This window comes from Centropristis striata, chromosome 8, assembly GCF_030273125.1.
Source record: "Centropristis striata isolate RG_2023a ecotype Rhode Island chromosome 8, C.striata_1.0, whole genome shotgun sequence".
NCBI lineage: Eukaryota > Metazoa > Chordata > Actinopteri > Perciformes > Serranidae > Centropristis > Centropristis striata.
Genome location: NC_081524.1, coordinates 36,892,325 through 36,917,837, shown reverse-complemented (window position 1 = coordinate 36,917,837; position 25,513 = coordinate 36,892,325). Strand labels below are relative to the sequence as shown.

The 25,513-nt window shown below is 35.7% G+C and overlaps 1 protein-coding gene across 3 annotated transcripts; it reads left to right on the top strand.

The window, feature by feature from the left end:
* The first annotated feature begins 9,836 nt into the window (after nt 1–9,836).
* LOC131976939 (protein tyrosine phosphatase type IVA 3) lies at nt 9,837–22,824 on the top strand. 3 transcript variants are annotated; one of them, XM_059340160.1, is made up of 7 exons: nt 9,837–9,989; nt 13,580–14,023; nt 17,731–17,875; nt 18,075–18,167; nt 19,962–20,092; nt 21,151–21,225; nt 22,524–22,824. In XM_059340160.1, exons 3-7 carry the CDS (start codon nt 17,780–17,782, stop codon nt 22,639–22,641), a joined length of 513 nt encoding a protein of 170 aa, XP_059196143.1. In that variant the 5' UTR covers nt 9,837–9,989; nt 13,580–14,023; nt 17,731–17,779; the 3' UTR covers nt 22,642–22,824. The 3 variants fall into 3 exon arrangements, with proteins under 3 accessions (XP_059196143.1, XP_059196145.1, XP_059196146.1); XM_059340162.1 differs by lacking the exon at nt 9,837–9,989 and adding an exon at nt 10,645–10,693; XM_059340163.1 differs by lacking the exons at nt 9,837–9,989; nt 13,580–14,023 and adding an exon at nt 16,834–16,988.
* The last annotated feature ends 2,689 nt before the right edge of the window (nt 22,825–25,513 follow it).

Here is a 25,513-nt window from a genome sequence, read left to right as displayed (position 1 = left end):
ATATCTCTTTGTGGGCATTTTGTGTCTTCTTTAGGTTATTATATGTCTTTGCAGTTATTTTATGTTTGTGTTGGTTTTGTGTCTCTTTGTAGTTGTTTTATGTAGCTTTGTGATCATTTGGCATCTCTGCCAGGCTGATGATTGTTTCTTTCAGTGATATTTTGTAGGTAAAGGGCAAGAAGACCCCTGACACTGGGTCCCTGGGCTTGTGCCTGGTAGGCCCAGAATCTAAATCCAAAACCAATATTTCATTCCTTAAACGAGTCATATTTTAAACTATTTAACTGCTCTGAAGTCATCCCTCAAACATTTAAGTCAGAGGATCAAATAAGGGTCAAATAACACTACTTCATGATCTAGATTTTTTTAAAGAAAGAATAAAATAATAAAATGAAGAGGACATTTTAACACACATACAAATGTTCTGGCTATTTTATACGTGTCTGTGTGGGAATTTTTGTACATTGTCCATATATATTGACACAATAAAACTATATGTTTTACTGAACAGGTGTAACTTAATTTAGCATCAGAAACCTCTACTCTGAAGACATTTGCAAAGTAAAGTGCAACATTGGTCTTATTGTCTAATCTAGAAATAGCACTGAAAATATTTTTATAAACCCCCACAGCCATAAATTAAATATTTGAAGCAGCAATTAATCTAAAGAGTTACATTAGAAATATTTCTGCCAGGTTCCAGTGTCCTTAATCTTTTAGCAGCACATTCTGCACCTTTGTGTCATTTCCACTAGATGGAGATAGACTGTTGGCTTTCTGGATGTCAACCTGAGGAGGTCTGAATTTCAACACACTATTTTGTTTTCTTTACCTGACAGATCTTGTTTTTGAAATGGCTGCTGCTTAGTATTAAAAATACTTTCTACTTATCACTTTGTGCGTCCACATAGTTTGGATTTTGCATATAGTTTAGAATTAAATACTGTATATTCAACAAGATATGTAAGGAGGTCACTTTTTTGTTTTGAAATCTCATGTGGGCGTGTCTTTTCCGAGGCAGAAGGGCTGGACAGTGAGATGGAAAGTTCGTTTTGAAAGCCAGAAATCTCAGCATATGGTGAAGTGATCCTTGTCTTACAAGTATTGATATGTAATCTCCTACACAACCTGCTGCACATGTGTTAGAACATTCTGTGTTGAGGGTGAGAGAAGAAAAAAAATCTGTAATGACTGATTTGACAGATTTGCACGAGGGCACGTATCCTACACTTCTTTACTGTCATCATCTACATGCACCAGGCTTATAGTGCATATATAATGTAGGTGGGTGACATTATAAAGTTGTATTGTCATGCTGACAACTGGTTGCCATGGTAACTCTTCAGGCTGCAGGTGAAAGTCCTCTGGCCGTCCAACTCTCAGCTTTCAAAACACTCTAATTATACACACAGCAGCTGCTGCCGCTTGCCACATGCTTGACCGTGTGTACATGTGTGTGTTTGTTGTTGTTTGTATGTGTGTGTGTGTGTGTGTTAGTCTGTGTAGGATTTGTCTTTGAAACTGTGTGTACGTGCATGTGTGAGCATTCTCCTGTAAGCATGTTTCAAAGGGTGTTTATGTGCAAAAACACACAGGACGATCCAAGCTTCCTTGTATAATAAGATTAGCTAAGGGTTCAATATTGTGTTATCGAAAAAGAGGGTCGGTACGGCAGATTTTGCTGCGAAGTTTAATCTTAAAATCAATGGTTTTATTTTATTTGGTTTTGGTGGCATTTAAGGGTAAAATAAACCATTATTTTAAGCTAAAAAAATAAGAGTCAAAGATTACCGAAATGCTTACCGATATGTTTACATGTACATGTAGGATAAATGTTTTTTTTGTTGCTTTGTTATCTTGGAACAGGCTGTTATCATTCACTGTTTGTTCTTATATATGACAAAAGGAATGCACTATCATTTGTAGATAACATACATAGTAATCGTGAGTTGCAGGGACCTCTAGTGACCGTAGTAATTACGACAGAAACAAAGTAAGATGTCAGGTCATATATAAAGAACGAGAAAGTCCACTTGTTGTGAAGGTCAGGATCTATAGATCAATAGATCAATAGATCAATAGATTCAGCCAGGAGACTGCTCTTCAAGCACCATGTAGAACCAAACATCAATATTGTAATCTTATGTTACATAGATAAGTTAATTTGTAGGTTAACTTCTGCAGGTAACTACACAGTTGCCCATAAAGTTGGAATAATTTTGTTTTCAGACACAATCCTCTGTTAATTGTGGTTTCATTTTCACTGTGATATGTTTGTAAGAGATTGATTTATATAACGTTTTGAGGAGATATACACTTTCTCTGTCAAAAATAAATCACATTGTTGCAATCATTTCATGGATTGAGGTAAAAGATATTTTATTCCAACTGTATGGGTGACTGTGTATGTCCTTTTCCATGAACAAAAGCACTTATTTTAACCATACTAATCATGATATGATATCACCATTTTATCTATATATTATACAGGCATGTATAATGCAATCTTCTTGTGTCCCTTCAGATTTATTTTGCAACCCTTTGCAGGTCCTGGCCCTTAACCCTTAATAGGACACTCAATTAAATACTTCAAATTCCAAATTTCAACCCTAGAGAATATTGGAGGATATTACATACTGCCAGAATGTGTAAAAAAAACATACGAAAATAATATTTTGAGAAAAAAACTTTACGAGATTATAGTGGCAAATCTACGAGAAAAAAATGTGCAGATTTATGAGATTTAAAGTGGTGAATCTTTCCCACTTTTTTCTCGTAAACTTGCGACTTTTTTCGCACAGATTTGCCACTTTAAATCTCTTAAATCTGCAACTTTTTTCTTGTAGATTTGCCACTTTAATCTAGTAAAGAAAACAGTTTACGAGATTAAAGTGGCTAATCTACGAGAAAAAAATGCGCAGATTTATGAGATTTAAAGAGGTGAATCTGGGAGAAAAAAGTTGCTTTTTTTCCCACTTTTTTCTCGTAAATCTGCGAGTTTTTTCTTGTAGATTTGCCACTTTAATCTAGTAAATTTGCAGCTTTTTTCTCGAAATATTACCTGAAGTTACCAAATATAGTTCTTTGCCTGATAAAGGGTTAAAATCACTGCTATAAGTAATACAAAGGTATTTCATGTCTCTTTGCATTATATATTGTATTGAATGTTATCATATTGTCCTGTTTCATAATATATAATGTTTGCATGGCTCAAAACATGAAGCCCCTGATATATAATTAAATCCAACTGCCTGAGGGACTCAGCTTTCCAGCACAGTGATGCATCTGCTGCAACATCACATCCCCTAAACAAACTATAGGTTTGATATCAGACATTGTGTGGATGCGTACTATTTAGACATCATTAAAATGGACTTGCTGTGTGTAAAAGAGGAAATTCAAGCCTATAGTGTAACATATAAAACAGTTGGAGGAAACCATCCTTCCTTTTCATATCCAGTGTCTTCTTAGTTGCTCTGGGGATTACATAGTATTTCACACTGCTGAATGAGTAGTGCGCCTGAGAGACAGAATTACAAACTAGTCCAGAGGAGGGGGATGCACTGTGTAATTGTATATATCAACATGGTAAATCAGCGTAAATGTTGAGCTTGTCTCTGCTCCCATTTCAGTCATTCATCAGCAGTGGCTGACACAGAAACAGACGTATATAGACGTCAGTGGTCAGCAGGTGGATTTATGAGAGATTAACCTCATTTCTGAGTAGTTCATAGATAAAGATGGGCAATTAGCAAATAATTACTAGCTGTAATTACTGTGTAATATAATAGCCATTACTGCAGTAGCAGTTATAGTCACCCAGTGGTGGAAAATAAGCACATTTACTCAATTACTGACAGTGGTGGAAAAGGTATTCAGATAAGTAAAAGTACTAATATCACACTGTGAAATTACTCCACTACAGAAAAAAGTCCTGTATTCAAAACCTTACAAAGTAAAAAAAAAAAGTATCAGCATCAAAATGTACTTAAAGTATCAAAAGTAAAAGTACTCACTCAGATTGTTAGTTCTAATGTTATTCTAAATTCATTATTAAATTATTATTATTAGGATTATTTTTATGCATTTATGTCATTTAATTAAGGAAAGAAATGGCTCATTTTAACTACCTAATATACTGTTATGAGGTTTAATTTAAAAAAAAAAATCGAATCACCTTAAATTGTTTTTTTATGAGTAATTTAAGCTGTCGGCTTAATGTAGTGGAGTAAAAAGTGCAATATTTGCCTGACGATGTAATGGAGTATAAGTATAAAGTTACATAAAATGTAAATACTCAAGTAAAGTACAGGTACCTCAACACTGTACTTAAGTGCAGTACTTGAGTAAATTTACTTAGTTACATTCCACTCAGGTATTTCCCTTTTATTCAATTGTATACTTCTACTCCTCTCCATTTCAGAGGCAAAATTTGACATTTTTACTCCACTACATTTGTCAAGTTACTTTTTACATTTGAGATAATGCTTACTTTTACATTTGATACAAAATTTGACTGATAATACGTACATATTTTTACTTAACCCTTTATCAGGCAAAGAACTATATTTGGTAACTTCAGGTAATATTTCGAGAAAAAAGTTGCAAAAGTGGCAAATCTACAAGAAAAAAAGTCACAGATTTAAGAGATTTAAAGTGGCAAATCTGCGGAAAAAAAAGGTTGCAGATTTACGACAAAAAAGGGGGAAAAAAGCAACTTTCTTCTCCCAGATTCACCACTTTAAATCTCATAAATCTACGCATTTTTTTCTTGTAGATTTGCCACTTTAATCTCGTAAACTTTTTTTTTTTAAATATTATTTTCGTATGTTGTTTTTTTTACACATTCTGGCAGTATGTAATATCCTCCGATATTCTCTAGGGATGAAATTTGGAATTTGCAAGAATTTCAATGAGTGCCCTATTAAGGGTTAAGTAAGGTTTTGAGTGTATTATCTTTTATACTTTCACAGTCAGTACTTTTACGAAAATAAAGATTCTGAATACCTCTTCCAGCACTGTAATAACATTGTTAAATAAGCTGTCTGACAAACTAGACAGTTATATATCACCGTAGGTCAGGCTTTTTTCTTTTTTTAGCTTGAGCCTCTGTTTATATTCATCAGACACATTAACAACAGTGTGAGACTGGGAGCTACTGAGCCAGATTAGAGCACTTCTATAAAGGTGATAGGAGGTTTAAATAGCACCAATCATTGCATAACACCAGGCATAGCTTTCCTAGAAGAATCTAGTTGAACAACAGCTAAACAACCATGAGGAATAATTAACTAATTAACTAACACACATTGTGAAAGCAATGGGCTATGTATGTTCATGGTGTTGAATCTATTCGTGTGCACTACACTGCAAAAAATGAAAAGTTGGGTGAACTCAAAATTTCAAGGCAACAAACTTCGATAAAATTTTATGTTGGACAATTAAACTAAATATTTTAAGTTTTGTTTTTGAGTTTGCTCAACTCTGAATTTCTCTGGCACGATTGTAACACCGCTATGAATGTCAGCTAATGTTGTGACCACAATTTTGAGTTAGCATTGATACGCTAATGGCTACTCTTGTAGCTGTAACAAGCAGCGCCGCTAGCATCAGTTAGCCGCTAGCATCAGTTAGCCGCTAGCATCAGTTAGTCGCTAGCATCAGTTAGCCGCTAGCTTTCGCTAATGACCGAATTTCACAACAAAGAAATAAGAGTTAGCAGAACTATTGTCCCTTGTTGTGAACCCCAACTTAAAGATATAAGTAACAACAACTCACAAACTTGTTTTTGAGCTGACAACTGGCTTGCTTTGTTGTGCTAACTTACATTATTGCCCTAAATGTCAATAATTTATATTTCCAAGTTTTACAAACTTAAATCACTGTTTAGGCCAAAAAATACAAGTCGGCTTTTTTGGAGTGTATTGTGGATTTTTTGTTTCTCTAATAAACCTCTTGAGCATTCTCACAATATGTCATCCTTTAAATTAAAAGACACTCTCAGGAATACCGGCACACACTACGACACGATATGAAATGAGGAATAGGTCTGGCTTGACTCAAGATCCGGAGATGTAAAGTATCATGGTCATATTCTTTAGCTGTGCTATCACAGACGTCATGATTAAAGAGTTATTACTCTGAAAGGCTTGATATAAGAAAACAAGGTAATAAATTACTTCTATTCATAGTTGCGGCTTTAGTCCAACTCTGACAGGCGAGCCAGAGCATAATGATTCATAATTATCATGATAGTCACCATGAGCAATGTTTTGACATTTCGTTGAAGCTGTATTAAAGGGATTGCAAAGTCTTTGCAGGTCAGCCCGTTGCTTATATGAAGCCACAGCCGGCTCTCTCAGTGTCCTTTAGGCTCCCTCAAAAGCACAAGACTGCCAGCTGAAGGTTGACCTATAGAGTGTCAGCTCACATTTCCAGAAACCATTGCAGCAACCCTGTTTAGGCCAGTCCACTGCTGTTTGTAGTATCAAAACAGATGGTCATACTGGAGCTGACTGTTCCTCAGGAGGATCAAATAGAAGACGCACTGAGAGGAACAGTGTGTGAAAGTAGGTGACGGGAGGATTCAAGAGTGTAAAACATTTTGGCCAAAGATTCTTTTAGGAGTTTGGTGCACCAATGGGTGGAGCAGCACTAATGCGTGTATGTCAGGTTCTCTACATTTCTGACAAACAATTGCATTAAAGAAAGTGTTCAGATGCCTTTACTTGCTTTCAGACTTTATTGTACTAAAAAGCAACTTGTAAAAAGCAACTTTTTCCTCCCAGATTCACCACGTTAAATCTCATAAATCTATGCATTTTTTTCTCGTAGATTTGCCACTTTAATCTCGTCAACTTTTTTCTCAAAATATTATTTTCGTATGTTGTTTTTTAGACATTCTGGCTGTATGTAATATCCTCCAATATTCTCTAGGGTTGAAATTTGGAATTTGCAAGTATTTCAATGAGTGCCCTATTAAGGGTTAAAGTGGTGAATCTGGGAGAAAAAAGTTGCTTTTTTCCCACTTTTTTCTCGTAAATCTGCGACTTTTTTCGCGCAGATTTGCCACTTTAAATCTGTTAAATCTGTGACTTTTTTCTCGTAAATCTGCAACTTTTTTCTCACAGATTTGCCACTTTAAATCTCTTAAATCTGTGACTTTTTTCTTGTAGATTTGCCACTTTAATCTAGTAAACTTGCAACTTTTTTTCTCGAAATATTACCTGAAGTTACCAAATATAGTTATTTGCCTGATAAAGGGTTAAGGATAATTAATGACTGAATTTTGTCAATGACAAATGTTTGATAAAAAAAAATTGACAATATTTTTTTGTTTGTTATTTTGCTATGTGAAATCTTGTTGAATTTGCAAGTTTTCCACTCCATTAAACAAATAATTCTCATATAACTCCTTCTATCGTATGTAAAATTACAATAATAGAAACCCTGTTCAACTTTTTCCATTCTGACAATGACTCACTGATCACCTGTTAAATACTCAGATGAATCATTTGTAATGCATGTGGTTATTAAAGAACTCCAGTCTGAACTGTCTACACTGACTCTGTGGTCTCAGACACATGCCGCAATGTCCTACTTGAATCTTTTGTCACATGCCACTTCCCCATCTCCCCCCTCATGATCTTTCTTGGCTGTGTTTATGTGCATACTGATGACATGTGCACTTTAAAAGGTGTAAAACACACGTACTGTTCTGTGGGTGAACGAGCCACATTCACCTCTATTCTATGTTTAGATATCTGCAGTCAAAGTTCATATTGAAGGAAAAGTTATGGTATTGTCCCTTCACTGCAAAAAAGCCAACTTGTGTTTTTTGGCCTAAAACAGTGATTTAAGTTGGTAAAACTTGGAAATATAAATTATCGACATTTAGGGCAATAATGTAAGTTAGCACAACAAAGGAAGCCAGTTGTCTGCTCAAAAACAAGTTTGTGAGTTGTTGTTACTTATATCTTTAAGTTTGGGTTCACAACAAGGGACAATAGTTCTGATAACTCTTATTTCTTTGTTGTGAAATGCGGGAAAGCGGTGAAATTCGGTCATTAGCGAAAGCTAGCGGCTAACGGATGCTAGCGGCGCTGCTTGTTACAGCTACAAGAGTAGCCATTAGCGTCAATGCTAACTCAAAATTGTGGTCGCAACATTAGCTGACATTTCATAGCTGCGTTACAATCGTGCCAATTCAGCACATTGTAGAAGTTAGCATAAGTAAGGATTAAAAGTTATTACAATGTAAAATTATAAGTTAGCACAACTTACAGTTGAGTTGACAAAAATCTGAATTCAGAGTTGAGCAAACTCAAAAACAAAACTTAAAATATTCAGTTTAATTGTCCAACTTAAAATTTTATCGAAGTTTGTTGCCTTGAAATTTTGAGATGACCCAACTTTTCTTTTTTTGCAGTGTTCTTCTTCTTCTAGTCTTTATCTATCTAATTGTCACTTTGTGTTCGGAACCCGCTAATCACCACTTGTGGCTATATTTACACTGGTTATCCAGAACAAAAAGAAGGTGACAGGCCACCAGAAGGAAAAATAGAAGTAATATAACACGAAGTCACGATGCAGTGGTCAGATACTTGTCACCATAATGAATGCAACAAGCACAGCTCCTGGACACATATACAGAAAATGACTTCAGCTGCAAGCAGCAGATGTGATCCTGCACATTCATATTTGAATGCATTGAACTGGAAAGCATTCAAGTAGTGCTTGAGCTAATATTAGCTAGTGAGAGGTGTTCCATAAAGCTCAGTATGTGGGTGGACATTAGTGTCAGCCTCTACTCAAAGTGATTGATAGTGAGGTGAGGCCCCAGCTTGTTCTTCTTTAAGAAGTCTGTGCGTATGACTGTCTTGTGACTCTCTGGACTCACATATCCATACCATAACCTTGTAAACAAATCGGATTAATGAATCCTAAAAACTCAAAAACAGAAAGCTGCATCGATTTCTTTTGAAAGCATGTCTGTAAAGAGGTCAGTTTAGAAATATATCATTCAATTTTATCTAATTTAATTCAATTTATCTGGACAAACAAGTCTGATATGACTTATATGTTGTGGCAACAACAAAGTGGCTTCACACATTAGTTCGCCTGCAGGAACACAAACAAACTTGAGACTATTGTCAGTTAAGGAGAAAGTTAATTCCATGAACTGGGACTCAAAGGTTTGACTTGTCCAATCTGTCTGCTCGCTAAAGGACCGTCTATTTTTAGTCACTTCAGGGAGGGGAAGGGGGTGAGAGAGGGAGGAAAGGAAAACAAGAGAAGGACCAGACAGACGTGTCATAGCAGAAACATTAGATTTTACCTAATATTTTAGTTTTATTCGAGAGAAACATGAAAAAACACTGATTTTTATTTGTTTTTGTTACTGTGCAATGCATTGTATGTTAGACCAAAAACTTCTTCGACCAAACCTTGTAATCATCAGCCTAGAGGAAGGGTGAGGAGAGGCAGAAGAGGGGGAAAGCACCTCTTCTTTACCCTAGAAGAGGGGAGGGAAAAAGGAGTCGAGTGGATGAAGAGGAGGAAGAGGAGGAGGAGGAGGAGGAGGAGGGAGTGAGGCTCTTCTCCTCTCCCTCTAAGAGCATTAACTGTAGAGTGTTCTGGTAGTGACAGGGCTGTCAGGGTCAGATGGCTGCTCAGCCTGATTAGACCAGCTCACAGCAGATCCTCAGCCCAGCACACTGCACTGCTCCAGCTAGAGAGAGCTCCAAGCGGCACGTACAGTCCAGACATCGTAGTGGTTACTCAGAGGCCGGGAGGTAATGCAGGCAGAGGTGGATAGTTCAGTGTTATAGTGGGGCAGAGCAACAGGTTGCTGCACAAAGACTTTTTTTTTTTTTTTGCTGGTTTCATTACAAGACATTTCAGCGGAGAAAAGCAGGTGGACTTTACTGTAGCAAAGAAGCAGAAGAACTGAAGTTTAGTCTGTGGTTGGGGATGACATTGAAAAGCAGGTAAGGACAATCACTTTATGTATATTGTACTTGTTTTGTTAATTTTTTTAATCATAATTAACCCATTGAAGCCTTAGAAAGCGGATACGTCGTTTTGTAGTATTTGTATAAGCTCTCAAATACTTTTTGAATTTCATTTCTATCTGCTACAGAGGCTGAAAAATCTATTATTTAGTAGAAGCGTTGACTCTTCTGTTGAATTTCCAGAAAAACTTCAGGTTTTAGGGGCTTATTTTAAAATCGCCCAGAGGTTTTACAGCCATTTCAGGCCTCAATGGGTTAAATAGTACTTGTGAATGGAAAACATCCAGAAGTTGTGTAACTTTTGAGAACTTGATGTGATGGATAATGAATGCAATGACGGGTTACATAATAAATGAACTTCCACAGAAGTATTACAAGTGATAGTAATCAAGTTAGCCACTATGAACAGGCTGTGAATGGGAAGACAGAGGTGTACTAGCACATACTGTTGCTTCCACTAAAATGTGGCGAGTCATACTGTAGAATCAGCTGCTGGTATAGATACAGCTATAAATACAGCTGCAGGTATTCAGTGTCTACAGGGGTTTCTATAACAGGCAGTCAGCTGGTTGTATGTCAGCACTCACACTGTTGTAGTGCTGCTGCTGCTGCTGCTTTTTGCAGGACTGATTTGACTGATTTGTGGATTTTCCTGTTCTGCAGCCAAGCTGTCCACTGAGGTAAGAGGGGTGGCTGTAATTTGTTTCAAAGACAACTCAAATTTAGACATTTAGCACATCTTGTTTTGCAGAGTGACTTGTGATTGGAAAACAACTCCTCTGTAGTTAGAAGGCAGCAGAGGTGAATTTGCTCTAACAGGATTTATTCTGCTACTAACCTTGTTGTCTTTACTACTAACCTGCAAGCTAACTGTTCATTCAGCCTCACCCTGCATGTACTGTAGAAGAGTTTGGCAACCTGACGCGACAAAAATAATATTGAGATCCATTTTTAACTTCTTTGGGTCCTGACCCAGCCTGTGTCGGGGAAACAGCCAAAAGACCAAGTGGGAACACACCTGTTTCTACAAACCAAACTGCACTCTAAGGTAACAGGGAAGATCGGCTTTACAGTTTTAATTGGACTTACTGCTATCGTCTAGCCATTTCCCTCATGCTCCTTTATGAAGTTTTTACTGTATATATAAGTCACTCGGCTTTAGATGTCAGCTAAATGTCTAAAATGACTGCAGTACTTGTGATGTATTTTTAAAAAAATGTTTAGCTGCTTTAGAGCGTTTTTATACATTGTGTGTCTCGTGTGTGACTGTAGCTTCTGTCATGTTGCTTTGTGTGACACAAATTAGTTTTTATCCCGTGTGCCAGTGGAGTAATTTCTGTTGTGCTTGTGTAAAAATACAAACGTCATCTCTGTAAAACTCAGAATAAACGTCGCATTCATTGGATGAAAAATGATTGACCTCTATCCTGATTAGTGGTAACACAGGATAAATTTCCTAATTATAGATAGTCAACAACCTGGAATAGACTGCACTCTTATGGAAGAGGCAGTGAGTAAGTCGGCAGGTGATTATGAAGTGTGTGTGTGTGTGTGTGTGTGTGTGTGTGTGTTGTCAGAGCTGAGAGGTGAGGACAGATTACCCAGACTACTTCTAGACTTTCTCTTGTTGTTTGTTTGCTCACATCTTTGAGCACCTTCATTTATTTCTTCCTTACTTCCTCTGCCCAGAACATAACAGATCATCTGTTATTTTCTTTTTCGTGACTTGGGTAAAACACTTTTCACATTCATCATGTTTAGTTTCAGCTGTTAAAATGACTGTGTAAGATTTATTGGACTTGGATTTGGATTTGATTGGATTTCAAAGAAGTTGGTACAATATGTAAAACTTTATTTAAAACTCAACGCTTGTAGAATTCAAAAACAAAAGAATTAACAAATAAACACGTTTCAGTTCGTTTCAAGATATATTGTCTTTGTACAGTCTTCAATTGAATATTAACATAAAATATCACAATTTCATTACATTTAAGAAAACATCCCAATTTTTGAGGATTTTAAAGCAAAGTCAGTCCCTTGGCTTTTCACTAAGGCTCTTAACATTACAGAGAGAAGTCATTATCTGTATCTGTATTTGTTTAACCAACAAAGTGGTCCATCTGTTTCTGTATTCAGGCAGAAAATGGGCATGTTTTATACCAGAAGTTGCAATTAATCTGACAAATTAAATTATTTTCTAACCTAGTATTCATTGGCAATGCATTTTTTGTGCTGTCAAAGAATGATGAAGTATATTTCCACGTCCTCATACTGTACTTTTCATAATTTCAAGAAACATAATGAGTGATGCACAGACATGTCAGTGATGGCTTTTGTTCCCTGAATAATGATGAGCAACCTTATCTGCATGGTTTATTAACATTTTGTGTTTTACATAATAATCCCTTTGATTCAAAAGGAAAAAAATAATGCATAGAAAGCAGAAAGCATTATGTGTGGTTATTAGCGTAGCCATTATCTGGGCTAAATAGACAGCTGTTTGAACATAGCTAAGCTCAAATTAAATATCATAGACATACAGTTACAAGTCTGATCAACAACTGTTTGCATGGCAAAATATGTCAAAGCCAATAGCTGATTTTATTATAGAATAATGATCTGACATATATTAAAGATGGCCACTTAATGGCCACTTTTTCATTGAAGGTCAATATGTGTTAACTAAATTAGCTAATGGATCAATCATCTCAGTCCCAGGAGGAGCAGCTCTAATTAAAGTAGCAAGTGAGCTAACCTCCCTTTATATTCTGTTAGTCCCAAAGGCTGAGGAACACCCGCTACATGTTATAGTAGGCCACCAGGTTTCAGACTTTATCTCTTGGTTTCTTTAGACCAAATGTAATTTGGTTGATATTGTGCAGGCTGATGTAATAACATTTTTGTGAGTCACATCATATATTAGATTTTCTAGCTCATGCTGCATCTGTCATCTGTTTCCCAGCTTTGTTGTCCACGCCATGAAAGTCTGAACACTTTTCTGCATCGTTAAGTAACTGAAATTGACATAGTTTGCTCATTCTGTGTGCATACAACGGAGAATCGGGACTTATTTGCAAATATCATCAGTCTTGAATATATGCATAAGCTGGAGGTCTGGGTATTATGTCAGCTTTTGGTTTTGAAATTATTTAGAATTTAGAAATATCAGTTTAAATTAAAGGACCAACCAATTTCCCAAATCCACCCAGGTGCAGTTGTTATAGACAGATTACGAGTCTGACCGTTTTGCATGCGAAATGTCTGTCAGTTTTATTTCATATTTGAAACTAATGCTGTCATTTTGTTTAGTGGGTTCAAAGACATAGCATTTAAAATCTGTATGCATATGTTCACGTGTGTGTTTTTGTGTTCATCTTTGTACATTAGCTGCCTTTATATTTCTGATAAAGGCTGCCATTACTACATTTTGCCATATAGAATGGTCTGCTGGTTTGCAGATGCTGTGTTTGGAACACAACTGCTTAATTACTGACATTTTATTTTGACTGTTTTTCTGAAAGTTGATGATTCAAATAGTTTCATTTTGTCTATGTTTTGTACTTTAGAAGCGCTGGTTGATGGAGTTTGTGCGGCGGAGTGGTGACTACTGCCACGCCCAACACATTTAGAGCCTATTTGGGATGAAGCTGCATCATGCAGTCCTGTGGCCCTGAAACCTGAAAGACCATTGGCTCTTGACCTCTGAACCAGCCAGCTCATGGGGTAACGTGTGGATCCTCGACACTGGAAGCTAACTGGAGACAGAAGGACTGAGAGAGCCACGAGAGACAACGAGAGAACGACTGTCACTTCCTGGACTATAGGATACGTCAACAGATGGAGTAAAACTCAAGAAAACAGGACCTCAGAGTTGGGAAAGTACCTTAAAGGCTACAAACAGTCTCACAACAGGAAGTTCAACAACAGACAGGAAGTCCAGACTCACCTGGAGTCTTGATCCTGATATCAATTGAAGACACAGCAGCGAACTGCTACAGCTGGAGCTAAAGGTGAGAGGTCACCAGGTCACCAGATCTTCACTACACCAACACTTTTTAACTCCTGCACATTATTAACTGGCTCTGGCTTGGTTATAGGAGTCTGTAGTACTGTTTTCAGTTTAATCAGTGTGAGTTGAAATGAGCTTTTCTATAGCTTTTCCAAAATGTATATGCAAGAATGTTTTAAGATAAGGTAAGGTAAGATAAGATAAGATAAGATAAGATAAGATAAGATAAGATAAGATAAGATAAGATAAGATAAGATAAGATAAGATAAGGTTAGGTAAGGTAAGGTAAGATAAGATTATTAATATTGCACATATATTGCAGTGTATAGAATAAAAGGGTATAAAATGCATTATACATATGATAACATATGTAATATAGAAAGTATACACAAGATATTTATATAAGTCAAGTCAGGTCAAGTCAAATTTATCTATATAGCGCATTTACAGACGGCTGAGCCGCACCAAAGTGTTTCACATAAAAGTGCAAAAAGTGCAATAAAATACAGAATTGACAAAGGTAACAACACAAAAACAAACAAAAACAAAACAAAATTAAATTTAAAATAAATTAAAAGAAGATGGGATATTTTTAAAGGCACTGTGGGATTATATAATATAATATATATATATATATATATATATATATATAAGGTGTGTGGTATAGCAAATTTGTAGAAAGTAGAAAAGTAGAAAGTGTGCTATTAAGTATGATGATAAGTATATTAATATAACAATATATAATATGATATGATTGTATAACATAGAAAATATATAATATTTGTGTAAAATAGAAAAAAAATAGAATAAAATAACAAAAAAATAGAATGCATAGAAATACATCTGCGTTGCTGTTGCTGCAAAGTAATACTTCATGCTTATTCTGTGATATGAATATGCAGTATTAGCTATGAAAAGTCCTTTCAGTCAGGCAGTTATGCTTGAAGTCATCACTGACGGCTTAGTGGGCCTATTTGCATTAGTGTACTAGTATGTGAGGACAAAACAGTTCTTACTAAAATAGTGTCCACGTTACCTCAGAGGGGACGTGAGGCATCACTGAATGAAGATGATTGAAATTAAAATTATATCCTAAAATACACTCACATCCCAGTTATCTTATTTGAAACTCCTGCCTGCTACTTTAAACTGTGACCACTGTGATTAGAGATAAATACCTCATACAAAAACCCACACTATCCCTTCAGTAGGTGTGACCAAAGCCTGAGGGAGTTATCACTCAAATATTACATTCCTCTTTAAACACCGTTGTCACTTACTAGATTTGCTTGTTTTCATCTTGTGTTAGACTTACATAAAGGGACTTTAACCCATAACAACCCAGACCTATTTATCCTTAAAGGAAAATTACGGAGGATATACCACAGACCAAGTGGACCACATAGAACACATTTATGATGTTTAAAAAATAAAATAAAATACTACCCCTAAATGTCAAAGATCTGTGATGTGACATATACGATACATTGGGCATTTATGGAATTTATGTTGTAGGATAAGATTATTTTTGGTTTATATTGAGTCAAAGGTACTTTAAATTGAACAGCAAAGCATATTTATTAATTTAAAAATAATTTAAACAGTGAAAATAATTGAGTGGCCTATTACCATTTTTGTGATTGTGACAAATACGTCACATCAGGTTTTTGATTTTTAGGTTAAAAGTCCAATGTGACGTATACGTCACAGCCATATTTTTGTTACTTGTTTTATTTTAATGTCTTCAGGAAATATGGTCAAAACAGGACATTAACTTTTTTTTTTTTTTTTTTAAACAAACATTTAATTCTTCAGTTTAACTAGAGCAAAGGTCGATTTATATTAAGCAATATAATATAATTAATCCGAAAAATTCTACCACAATTGAGACAGTTATACAACAATTTTAAAACACTTTGTTGTTTGTTTGTGTCTACAATCACAAACGGGAAGGATGGTTGTAATAAAAAAAAAAGATGAAAACTAAATAAAAAGTTACACGAGCACCTTGCAAAGCTTGGTGGTTATATGTTTTTTCTCAATATTTTTATTAGGAGGTAAGGCACATTAGAACAGGAACCAATGTTATAATTACATGGAGTATCACATCACATCCGCATCACAATTGAAAATATAAACATATCGATACAATAGAAATACTGTGCATCATGAAGAATGAAGAGCAAGACATACGGTCTGCCTCCTAGGATGTTTTCTTATTTTATATTTATTTATTCCCAATAGGAACATGATTGGGTGAAAACAGGACATTAACGGATTAGAATTGTTAAATGGGTTTAAACTTAGCCTGGTAACAAAAAATAAGCTTTTTGAAATGAGCTAATTTTTCACATTTCTGTTTCCAGTCACAGCCACATTTTGGAGAAGTCACTTCCTGTAACTGCCACACAGTTGCACAGTCTTGCTAAGGAGCTTAATGAGTTAAGATGAAGCATAAAGCTGAATATGGGAGGTTATAGAACATTTAAAGTGTTTGTTACACATGTGTCACCGTGGGTTCTTTTGGGTTAAATATGTGACCTTGCGAAGAGTCTTGAAATTCTGACAGGTTTGGTTGCGTTTGAAAATAGTTGCAGTAATGCGGAGCAAGAGTCAAGCCTGCGGTATGTGAGCAGGTTGTGACTTTTTTTTCATAGCAGACATTTTGACATGTCATAGTAAAAGCACAGGTGTTACTAATCAAAGCATGGCTCTGTTACATTCGAGTGTCCCAGTAAGCCGCTACAGTGTGACAGGACCCTGAAACTTAAGCAGCTGGTCGTCAGCCATCATTAATTTTATCATTTACACCTGTGCTTTTCCTACAGTGAGACGTCAAAATGTCTTTCATTAAAACGATGTGTCGGTATCAAAGATAAGGTTGTGATACTTAATGAGAAATGACTGAGACAAATTTAGAAAACTGCACATGTTGTCGACACATTTTAAGTCTGAGGTAACTTGAGGTAAAAAAAAAAAATCTCTTCAAGTCCTTCTGCAACTTATTGCTGTAATTATACATGTTTTATATGCAAATATACACTACGGGTCAAAAGTTTTAGAACACCCCAATTTTTAAATTTTTTTTATTGAAATTCAAGCAGTTCAAGTCAAATGAACAGCTAGAAAGGGTACAAAGGTAAGTGGTGAACTGCCAGAGGTAAATAAAAAAAGGTAAGGTTAACCGAAACTAAAAAATAATGTACATTTCAGAATTATACAAGTAGGCCTTTTTTCAGGGAACACGAAGTGGGTTAACAACTTAACTCTATGGAGTCTTGGGCTATTTTGTCCATTTTTTAATTCTTTTCATGTCTTTGTAAGTCATTTTGTGTCTTTTTGTGTCTTTTTTTAGTCATTTTGTGTCTTTAGGTGTCTTTTTGGTCATTTTGTCTCTTTTTTTGGTCATTTTGTGTCTTTTTTTAGTCCTTTAGTCCAACATAAAATGTGATTTTGAATCTTTTTTTTACTTTCAAAACACTATCATGCTCAATAAAGAATTTTAAATGTTGCAAATGTGCATTAATTTCAGAGTACACTGAGACATTAAACTGCATAATTTTCAATTAAATTCTGGAAAAGTTGGTGTGTTCTAAAACTTTTGACCAGTAGTGTATAAGGAGCTTAAAGATGTGCACCCAGTTTGGTTAATACATTTGAAATTGTGTTCAGTTTGTAGTAACAGTACTTTCTTGCTGATATTAAAAGGTCAGAGGTCATATTCTGGGATAGCCTATCAAAGGTCACGCTGGTCACCATGAACCGTCCAGCTCCAGTCGAACTGTGCCACAAGAACATGAGATTCCTCATCACACACAACCCCACAGACAACACACTCACCTCCTTCATAGAGGTAAGAGACGACATGTGTTCATGTATGTGTGTGTTGTACATTTTAGGCAAGGCAAGGCAAGTTTATTTGTATAGCACAATTCAACACAAGGTAATTCAAAGTGCTTTACATACACATTAAAAACAGCAAGACACAATTAACTGAATTGTTCTTGTCTTTTGACTTAGTTGTGAAAATCATCATCTTATATCACTTCCAGGACCTGAAGCGATTCGGCGCCACCACAGTTGTTCGAGTCTGTGATATCACCTACGATAAAACACCGCTGGAGAAAGACGGCATTACTGTGGTGGTGAGCACACACATACACACACACACACACACATTTACAGTCCAATTAAGGCAAATATAGTAAAAAAAATTACATATTTTTTGTAACCACTTCCGTTGAACTTGAGGAAAGATGTCAAGGGGAATTCCTCACAGGAATCCGTGAAATAGCCACAGATTTGCTTAACTCAAAATCCGTGGAATAGCCACGGAATCACTCAACTTTCCGTGAAACTGACACGGATTTCGCTACAATGCAAGTTAATGACAGTCATATCCCGTGGCTATTCCATGGATATTTGTTCCTATTGGTTTGTTCCAAGTCACGTGACTTTCAAGGTCCCGGCAGTCAGAACAAAAAACATGGCGGACAGTTCTCTCATTTTTAGTGAAAAAATCAATATTTTGACTTAGTTTCTGCATAAAAATGGATTTTGATCACATTTCTAGTGAGAAATATATGTTTTATTTTCTAAATATTCACTCAGTGAATGTACATAATCACTTTGTATGTTGGAATAGCCACGGGATATGACTGTCATTAACTTGCATTGCAGCAAAATCCGTGTCAGTTTCACAGAAATTTTAGTGATTCCGTGGCTATTCCACGGATTTTGAGTTAAGCGAATCCGTGGCTATTTCACGGATTCCTGTGAGACCATGTTGTAGGAAAAGACAACCATGGGAATCCAATTGACTTACACTAGGCTGCGTAATTATGTGATGGCAGATGTTATGGACACAGGTCTGTGGTCAAACTATATAACTAAGATGGACTGCTGAAAGTGCATCTTTTTCATTTCTGCCCCTCCTGTTAAAAGGCCTTATACCCCCACCCTGTGTTCTTACCGAGTTCTTTCATACAGGTTGTATAAATATTTGCAACCCAGTGAAAAATAGCACTTCATTACCAGATTACAACTGAAACTTTAAAACAGGAATATAGGCTGCCAGTCTCAAAAGTGAAACCAAATGGTTGTCACTTTGAGAATGGCTGCTCACCCTCCTGTCCACTCTTGTTAAATGCAAGATGAGCATTTTAAGGAGATGATCATTTTCTAAACAGTCAAATGGTTCGACACTTTAACCCTTTATCAGGCAAAGAACTATATTTGGTAACTTAAGGTAATATTTCAAGAAAAAAGTTGCAAATTAACTAGATTAAAGTGGCAAATCTACAAGAAAAAAAGTTGCAGATTTACGAGAAAAAAGTGGGAAAAAAGCAACTTTTTTTCTCCCAGATTCACCACTTTAACCCTTAATAGAGAACTCATTGAAATACTTGCAAATTCCAAATGTTAACCCTAGAGAATATTGGAGGGTATTACATACAGTCAAAATGTGTAAAAAAAACATACAAAAATAATATTTTGAGAAAAAAGTTTACGAGATTAAAGGGGCAAATCCACAAGAAAAAAATGTGCAGATTTATGAGATTTAAAGTGGTGCATCTGTGAGAAAAAAGTTGCCTTTTTCCCATTCTTTTCTCATAAATCTGCGACTTTTTTCGCGCAGATTTGCCACTTTAAATCTCTTAAATCTGCAACTTTATTTCTTTTAGATTTGCCACTTTAATCTAGTAAATTGCAACTTTTTTCTCAAAATATTACCTGAAGTTACCAAATATAGTTCTTTGCCTGATAAAGGGTTAAATGTTTCTCTTGCAAGGAATTGTGGGATGGCATCATCTCCTTTCCTTTCGTTGCATAGAATGCAACCTTTCTAAGCAAATATGCAAAACAGATTATTCCACCACCTTCAGGTCATCCTAAAATACAGAGTGCTGAAGTACTGTAACAGTTCTGTTTTCTTTCAGGATTGGCCGTTTGATGATGGAGCCCCACCCCCTAGTAAACTGGTTGACGACTGGTTGAGTCTGCTTAAGAAGAAATTTCTGGAAGAACCAGGATGCTGTGTGGCTGTTCACTGTGTGGCTGGACTGGGGAGGTCAGAAACACACCACACAAACAAAATAACACAAAACTTAATACAGTTTCTAATATAAGACTAGTTCAGATCAGTTTGTATTACACTATACTGTAGTTATTGTCCCACACATGTGATCAGAGCCGGCCCAAGGCATAAGCGAACTAAGCGACTGCTTAGGGCCCCGTGGCCACTAGGGGGCCCCCAAGAGCAATTAACAAAAAATATGTACATATTTTGTTTAATATTTTGCATGCATGAGTGACACTTTCTGTATGATCAAAGATATATTATTGTACAAAAATACAATTTTATGTCAACAACGCCAAGATAAAGGAATGTTTTCACGTTTTTCAAAAATAATAAACCAGATGACACTTTTACAGTAAAAATAATGCTTTACCATTTGGATTGTTGAGTAAATCAACCCCAAGTCACTCTATAGTTGAATGTGATACATTTTTAGATTAAAAAACACATGTGACACCCTGGACATCATTCATTCATTGGTATCATTTGTATCATTATTGTATTGGTATTATTTATGTAATGAACTGGGACACCCCCTTAAATGTGTGAAGACATATCAGGCTGACAATAGCATAATGTAAACAACACTGCCAGAGCCACAATGAGTTTGTAGTAGGTGTGTGAATGATCAACAATCAATATTATTGGCAGAAATAGAGGGCCCCGAAATTGAATTTTGCTTAGGGCCCCATGGAGGCTTGGGCCGGCTCTGCATGTGATCATACTGTTCATCACAATATAATTAGATCATTGGATGGGATAATCAAATGCTATTTGCTGTGGTCTTAGAGGCATTGATCTCATTTCTATGTAGCAAAACACAAAAACTCTCCTCACACACACTACACTTTCAGATTGCAGTTAGCATAAGTGATGCAACATGGGACAAAAACAACAACTGCAACCTGATTGGTGTATTTCCAAACAGCATTTGCAAAACTTTTTTAAAGGTGTGGATAAACAGTTGTTGTTTTTACTCTTCAGACTGAGACATGAAGATGACTCTGTGTGTGTGTGTGTGTGTGTTTGTGTGCCTATGAACGATACAGGGCTCCTGTGCTAGTTGCTCTGGCTCTGATAGAGAGCGGGATGAAGTATGAAGATGCTATTCAACTCATCAGACAGTGAGTTAATTTATTTACATCTTCATCATCAGCATCATCATGCAGAAGTCACTAATAATGGCATGAGAGGATTTATGCTTTATGAATGTTAAAGAAAAACAACTTCTTATTCTGATTGTATTCTGATCATCTGAACAACCTTGTTTCATCACGACAATCAACATTTACATGATGTTTATTCAAAAGGATTTAAATTAGCAAAGACTTCACTTTACTTCATTGCAAAGTATCTGAACTTGTTGACATGAACTTCTATGCAAATTGAATATTTCTTTTTCAATTCTTTGTGTTTTTTTTTTTTTTTTGTATGTCTATTGATATTTAATAGGGCTGGTCGCCATTTTTTTGCCTCCTGCATAATGTCCAAACATTTTCATTAAATACTCTGTACACAAGCAAGTTTAATATGTAGAATCCTTAACATGGTTTATATAAAACATCTTTACAACACAAGCACAATTTACGCATCATTTCTACACACTTTTCTCTCTTTAATGCCATCTGGTGGTGGTATCAAAGAAGACAGTGTGTTAGACATAGACTGTATAAAATACAGACAGTAGAAAGCAACACTGAAGAGCTAATTAAAGAGGACTTAACCCTTTATCAGGCAAAGAACTATATTTGGTAACTTCAGGTAATATTTCAAGAAAAAAGTTGCAAATTTACTAGATTAAAGTGGCAAATCTACAAGAAAAAAAGTTGCAGATTTAAGAGATTTAAAGTGGCAAATCTGCATGAAAAAAGTCGCGGATTTACAAGAAAAAAGTGGGGGAAAAGCAGCTTTTTTCCTGCAGATTCACCACTTTAAATATCATAAATCTTCACATTTTTTTCTTATAGATTTGCCACTTTAATCTCGTAAACTTTTTTCTCAAAATATTATTTTCGTATGTTTTTTTTTACACATTCTGGCTGTATGTAATATCCTCCAATATTTTCTAGGGTTGGAATTTGGAATTTGCAAGTATTTCAATGAGTGTCCTATTAAGGGTTAATGTGGTGAATCTGGGAGAAAAAAAGTTGCTTTTTTTCCACTTTTTTTTCGTAAATCGGCACCTTTTTTCATGCAGATTTGCCACTTTAAATCTCTTAAATCTTTGACTTTTTTTCTTGTAGATTTGCCACTTTAATCTAGTAAATTTGCAACTTTTTTTCTCGAAATATTACCTGAAGTTACCAAATATAGTTATTTGCCTGATAAAGGGTTAATCTAGATCTGGAATGTGCAATTAGGGTTATCAAAGTCGGGTTAAATCACTTTCATCATACACTTTTTGTCTTTATGTGTGTGTCAGGAAGCGTCGTGGAGCCATCAACAGTAAACAGCTCACCTACCTGGAGAAATACAGATCCAAGCAGAGGCTCCGCTTCAAAGACTCTCATGCACAAAAGAACAAGTGTTGCACAATGTGAACACACACACACACACACACACACACACACACACAGACAAACACACGCACCCACACTTGGACCCTCAAAAATGCTCTCAGGAATCTAACCGTACAAGCCTTGTGTCAACACTAATATACGGGCTTCATTAACCTGTGTGTATCCTGGGAATTTCTGAATGTTTTTACAGCAGTTTTGTTAGAACTTATCTTTCTTCTCTCTTATTTGTTATGGCTGATTTTTGCTTCATAGCATAGTTTACAGCAAATAAAAAAAAGCAAAAATGGGCCAGGGAGAGAAAATCACATAAAAGTTAAGTTTTGTAGCTTATTGTTGAGGCATTTCTGCTCTTTTAGATTCTCTTTCTGGAAAAGACACATAGCTGAGTCAGTGATAATGTGTTGAAGCGTATAAATCACATTTATGAATCCATAGTGTGCACTATGGGGACACCTGGACACTTTTGCTGGTTTACTATGATAGATACCTGATCAGATTGAACTGATATATTGGCCTTCAAAACATCAAATCATAATGGATTGAATTTTCATTATTTTTGTAAAAATGTTATATAAAAAAACAAATGTTTATCATGATCACATTATAGAATGCGAGTGTTTCTTTGAGAGTGTTTTATGGCATGAAAAACCCTTAAGGTATTTTTTAAACAATGTTGGGAGACTAAAGCATATCATACTGAAAATCAGGACATACACTCTCTTGTTCAAGTATTTTTATTTTATCTTCTCAAATGCTTCATGATACATTTTGTCAAACATAAAGCCTTCATTTGGTTTGGTCACACTCGCCGTTTTAATATGACTATTGTGCTCAAGTTATGTGTTTACATATCAGTGTGTGCATTATATTATGCTCTGTTTACTGACACCCACAGAAGGAAACATTTGTGAGCCAGGTTTAAAGTACATATGTATTATAGAAATATTAATAATTTTACAGTAATGATACATTACACTAATTTTGGTGGAAAAAATGACATAAAGATGTAAACTAGTTGTAAATAATATTTTATATAACCTTTTTTTCTCTCCTAGAGGTCAGGGTGAAACACTACTCCCATTCACTGACTACAAAAAGTTGCAAAGAAAATTAAATCACTGCAAATATTTTTTTTTTAATGTTTCTGTGTCAGGTCATCAACAGTTTGAATCCATGGATATGGATACAATGAGATATCGGTCTAAACCAGTAACACACATATTCCTGTGCATCATTTAGACTAGGTTCCAGTATGTTTCACAGATTTTCTTGTGGGGTGGACTTTACTTATTAATTTGTATTGTTCCTGAATGATGCATGTAACAAGCTGCTTCATTTTTTTTGCTGATGATAGAGCATGCACTTTTTATGTGTTAGTAGGTTGCTTCCTCATTATCTGATGCCCTGGATTATTTGTAAGAAAGAAATGAGAGCAGAGGGTGTAAGGATCTACTATCTTTACATGGAAGCTTAACAAATTGGCTGAAGTTTACTTGTTCCAATGATGTGTTTGTTTGACTGTGTGTGTGTGTGTGTGTGTGTATGTGTGTGTGTGTGTGTGTACGTGTGTGTGTGTGTACATGTGTGTGTGCCTGTGTATATTTTGTAGTCTTTAGCCATTGTTAATCATTGGAACTGACCTGATCTGACACTTTTCAAATGTAAACCCAAATTCTGTAAATGTCTGTATGTCTGTAAATTATGTTTAATAAAGCTTTTGTCATCGTCCCTATGTTTTAATGGCTGTTCCTCTGTCTTTTTCCCCCACTGCATTTGTATGAATCACTGTCTGGCAGCCTTATTAAGTTCACTTCTGCTGGAAATTGCAAAAAAAAAACCAACCCTCAAAAACCAGTTACTTAGAATAAATACGCCATTTAAAAATAATAATCAATGAGTTTATTACTATTTCAAGCTCTAAAAAAAACAAAAAGGTCACTACTAGGGAGATTATAGGTCAATTGAGCCTCGAAATATGAGAAAAAACATAAATGAACAAACATTCTTATGCATTGATAGCAAAACTGCCTAAACTCCTAATTTCTACTTTCCCAAATCATTGATCTTCTGACGTGTAATATTATAATCTATTCTTGAGATTCCATGGTTACCATACAGTTCTTTGTTTTTAATGGTTTTCTCATCAAATAAACTTTTATTTATTAACAGAAAAAGCCTGTAAAGCTTGTATTTGTTGTGCCTCATAACAACCATAAATGTGACATTAGAACATGTGTGACTCTGTGAGAAACAATGCATTGCTCCTACAACTTAAACTAAATAACCAAAAGCCCATGAAAAGAGTGCTGAGGCTTGTGGTCACAATAGGAAACGTATTAAAGATGTTATTCAAAGAAATCTGTAAAGGTCTCTCAGGTTTGTAAATTGGAAGCCCAGAGAAAACACACACGGGAGAAAAAGTCTGGTCTCAATGCCGGCCTTTTATTAGGTCACAGGTAAAGTTATGCAGCGCTGGACTGACACAGCCCTTGCAGGATCCCAGTCAGAATGAGCCCCGATATTCACATTTTCATTCATCTACAGAAGTGTGTGTGTGTGTGTGTGTGTGTGTTGTTGTTGTTGTTGTCATTGTAACAGGCACGTATCTAGCTTAAACAAGACTGTTTAAATCTGTGAGAACTGAGAATAAACTGGCCTGTCTCCTGCCTGTCTGTTAACAAAATACACAGCTACAGTGAAGAAAAACACATTGGCAATCTGTCTTCTTATAATTGTCAAATATAATATGACAAATCCAGTGGTGGAAAGTAACTAAGTGCATTTACTCAAGTACTGTACTTAAGTACAATTTTGAGGTACTTGTACTTTACTTGAGTGTTTATATTTTCTGTAAATGGATACTTCTACTTCACTACATTTTGAGGCAAATATT